General features: G+C 34.8%; 1 protein-coding gene across 1 annotated transcript; it reads right to left on the reverse strand.

The window, feature by feature from the left end:
* Positions 1-354: 354 nt before the first annotated feature.
* Positions 355-2,825, reverse strand: LOC112708944 (replication protein A 70 kDa DNA-binding subunit B-like). The gene is made up of 10 exons (XM_025760860.1): positions 2,649-2,825; positions 2,282-2,552; positions 2,084-2,183; positions 1,778-1,987; positions 1,554-1,689; positions 1,310-1,470; positions 1,095-1,209; positions 886-993; positions 619-714; positions 355-525 (listed from the first exon to the last, which is right to left on the reverse strand). The coding sequence occupies exons 1-10, from the start codon at positions 2,823-2,825 to the stop codon at positions 355-357; spliced, it is 1,545 nt and encodes a 514-aa protein (XP_025616645.1).
* Positions 2,826-3,220: the final 395 nt, after the last annotated feature.

The following is a 3,220-nucleotide window of genomic DNA, read 5'->3' on the forward strand; positions in this document are numbered from 1 at the left end:
AAGTTCGAAGTAAATTTAGGGACATGGTTAAGATTGGTAAGTTTTCATTACACACCTGCCTCTGGATTAACCTATTGAATATATATAAATTGATATTAAAAGAAGGTACTCTTTAAATAAGAAATAATATATGCACATAATATGTTAACTTCAATAACATTTAACCATAAAGGGTTACACTTAAGAACACAGATTGATACCGAAACTTAGATGGTCAACTACATTACTTCATACGTAAATAAACAGCACTAACACATGTAAATTGGAAACATTAGCAAAAGACATACTTCTCTATACTTCAGCCTACGACCAACTACATCTAAAATTATAAACAACAATAACTATAATAGATCTTCACTCAATCTTTCGTTTGCCAGCTCCACGTCTCGTGGTCTTGTTGCTGGAACCTTGCATATCTGGACTATCCATCCCAACCATTATTGTAGAATTTGAAACAAATTCAACACCCGTAGATTTGGCAGGAGTTTCCAACCCTATATCAGAATTGCTTTCCATTACAGAGTCCTGCACAATCCAACAAATTTCTCAAATTCAGGATTTTTAATGGATTGTTAAATAAGTTTTTATATAAGGAAATTATAAGAATCTATTACTGACCTTTGATAAAGAAACAACTGCTACACCAATTCCGTCCGACTCATTATCAGTTTGTCCACTTATAGCCAACAAATTTGAAACACTTGGATCCGCACCCTAAGCCAAAACATACCAAACCAATGAAAAATAGGATAAAAAAAACTTATGTATAAGAACCTAAATTTTTGACAATGGTTGAAAACAGACCTCAATTTCTGCAGAGGAAGCTTGGGAGCTATACATTCCGATAAGTGAGACATCATCACTTATCTTAATTACATTATATACCTGGTCAAGAGTACTAATATTTTTCTTTCCAACGGATATTTTAAAAAGGAACTTCATCTCAAGCAGTGAGTCAAAAGCTTTTGGGTAGGAATTAGTGCTTTCAGATTTCTGCTAATTCAAGGTATCAAGCTAATATGTAAGACACAAAACACTTTTAAACTGTATAGCATAATCTTATATGAAATAAAAGAATGAAAATATTATCTTACACTCAGGTCTCTCATGTCACTTGCAGGCTTTCCCATAATCAATTTGGCTTCTTGATTCCATATTATAACATTAACACATCCAGTTCCATCAGTGATGACAACGTTAAGCCGATACCTACAAAGCAATAATGTCAACACATTTAGGCAACATAAGCTTTTCTATTATTCAAACTTTGTTCACATTATCATAACTACTTATAAATCAATTCCACAACCTCAGCGGAGGATTAAACCCCACTTTTCCACAGTACTCGCAAAAATATCGATCTTTGTTCTCCTTAACTTTTCTCGGGCAAGTCTTACACGAAGCATAAAACCAATCTGTAGCACCAACCTCAATGGAGACAATTGTTCCAACAACCCAGCACAATGTTTCCTACAACACGTAAATAAAAAAACGTAAAGTAAATGATTTAAATCATTTAACTAATACGGACTAACAGGAATAAAAAAACACACAGTTGTCATGTTAAGAATCTCCTCAATTGTCTTTACTGGAAATGCCCCGGCTGAAAGCTCATGACTAACAGAGTATTGAGGTTGCCTATCAATGTGACTAATAGGCTGTGACGCTCTCTCACCCTGTTTCATTAAGCTAAAGCGAACAATACATCAGAATGCATATCCTTTAATAATAAATCTTCACAACAATAAATAACAGTTCTAATACATACTATAATTACCTATTCTTAAACGATATAACATCAGGAATATCTGGATTGAAAAAAACCCGAGAAGCATAAAGACTGTTTTGAACACTGACTTCATTCAAGTAGAAATGTGGCTTAAACAACTGTGCCACCAAGATGACTGGCTCGTTTTCAGGTTTATCCATGAAACTAATTACTTTTTCTACAGATTCACCATAGAGGGTGCACTTCATCCTATTCTGCCTAAACAATGACATGAAGATTATTCACAATGATAAAGGAATTTCGGCAGAGCACATTTTATATAAACAAACCCATTAATAACACAAAAAAACTAACTCTAAATCCTCCAGGTAAAGTGCAATGCATTTACTCTGCTGGCCGGATTTCGTAACCATATCTTGAGCATTTTCCTTACCCACCACCTGACCGATGAAATCTGTAAAATGACAAAAAAAAAAGGAAACCACAGTTAAAACCAAATTATGAAACCAACAGAAACAAATGGACCGAACACTACACGTTATAGAAATTTACCTAACAGGTGAATGCGATTCATTCCAACCATTGCCTCAATTTCAGGGAGTGGAACGTAACTAAAAGGATTTAAATGAAACGTATCACTGGGAAGACGTGAAACACATGTCTTCAGGTAAAAATTCAATTTATATTTGTGCCCTGTTGTCTTCACAAAATTGTTATTTCCTTTAACAATGAAATTTCTCATCGAGTATATTCCATTCTCACGTATCAAGGTCTTGAATACCACAATATTTGCTTTTGGGATTGAACAATGTATCCGATCACCCTGAAAATAGAAAAAAATTACTAATAAGACCACAAATGCCAACCAACTATATAACCACAATGCCAATAAATTACAATCAGCATAGAAATAAAATACCTGTTCATCTTGCAGCACCATCTCTAAGCTATAAACATCAGCAGGATTGGATTGGCTGCATAACTCGTATAAACGGACAACACCAACCACTAAATTCCAACCTAACTTTGTTGGATTGATATCTGCAACACGATCAACAATTTGATTCATGCTACCCCTATGTTGACTCATAGACATCTGCGATTTAAAAACCTAGAAGCCTCTGATTCCAAACCGCTTATGTGAGTAAAAGATATACACTATTTGAAATTGGTGAGTTCATTGCATAACCGACATGCTCTATTTATATCCTTGATTCCAAACCACGCATGCGCGGCAAAACGAAAGAATTATTTACACCTTATTATCTAATCTTACCCAAAGGATTGAAATTTGAAAATTTGTTAGAGATCCCGCCCAAATTTGCTGGAACTTTCCCATAATCCTATTAACCAAAGATTAGAACAATTACCTGGGAGATAATTACTCGGCAATCCCATGTTTATACCACAAAACCAATCACAAAGCAGCATTTGAACTCAAAAGAGTGATTTGGGAATTGCTGAAGCCACCACTGCCTTCGATCCAGTAGA

Source organism: Arachis hypogaea, chromosome 9 (genome assembly GCF_003086295.3).
Source record: "Arachis hypogaea cultivar Tifrunner chromosome 9, arahy.Tifrunner.gnm2.J5K5, whole genome shotgun sequence".
Taxonomy (NCBI): Eukaryota; Viridiplantae; Streptophyta; class Magnoliopsida; order Fabales; family Fabaceae; genus Arachis; species Arachis hypogaea.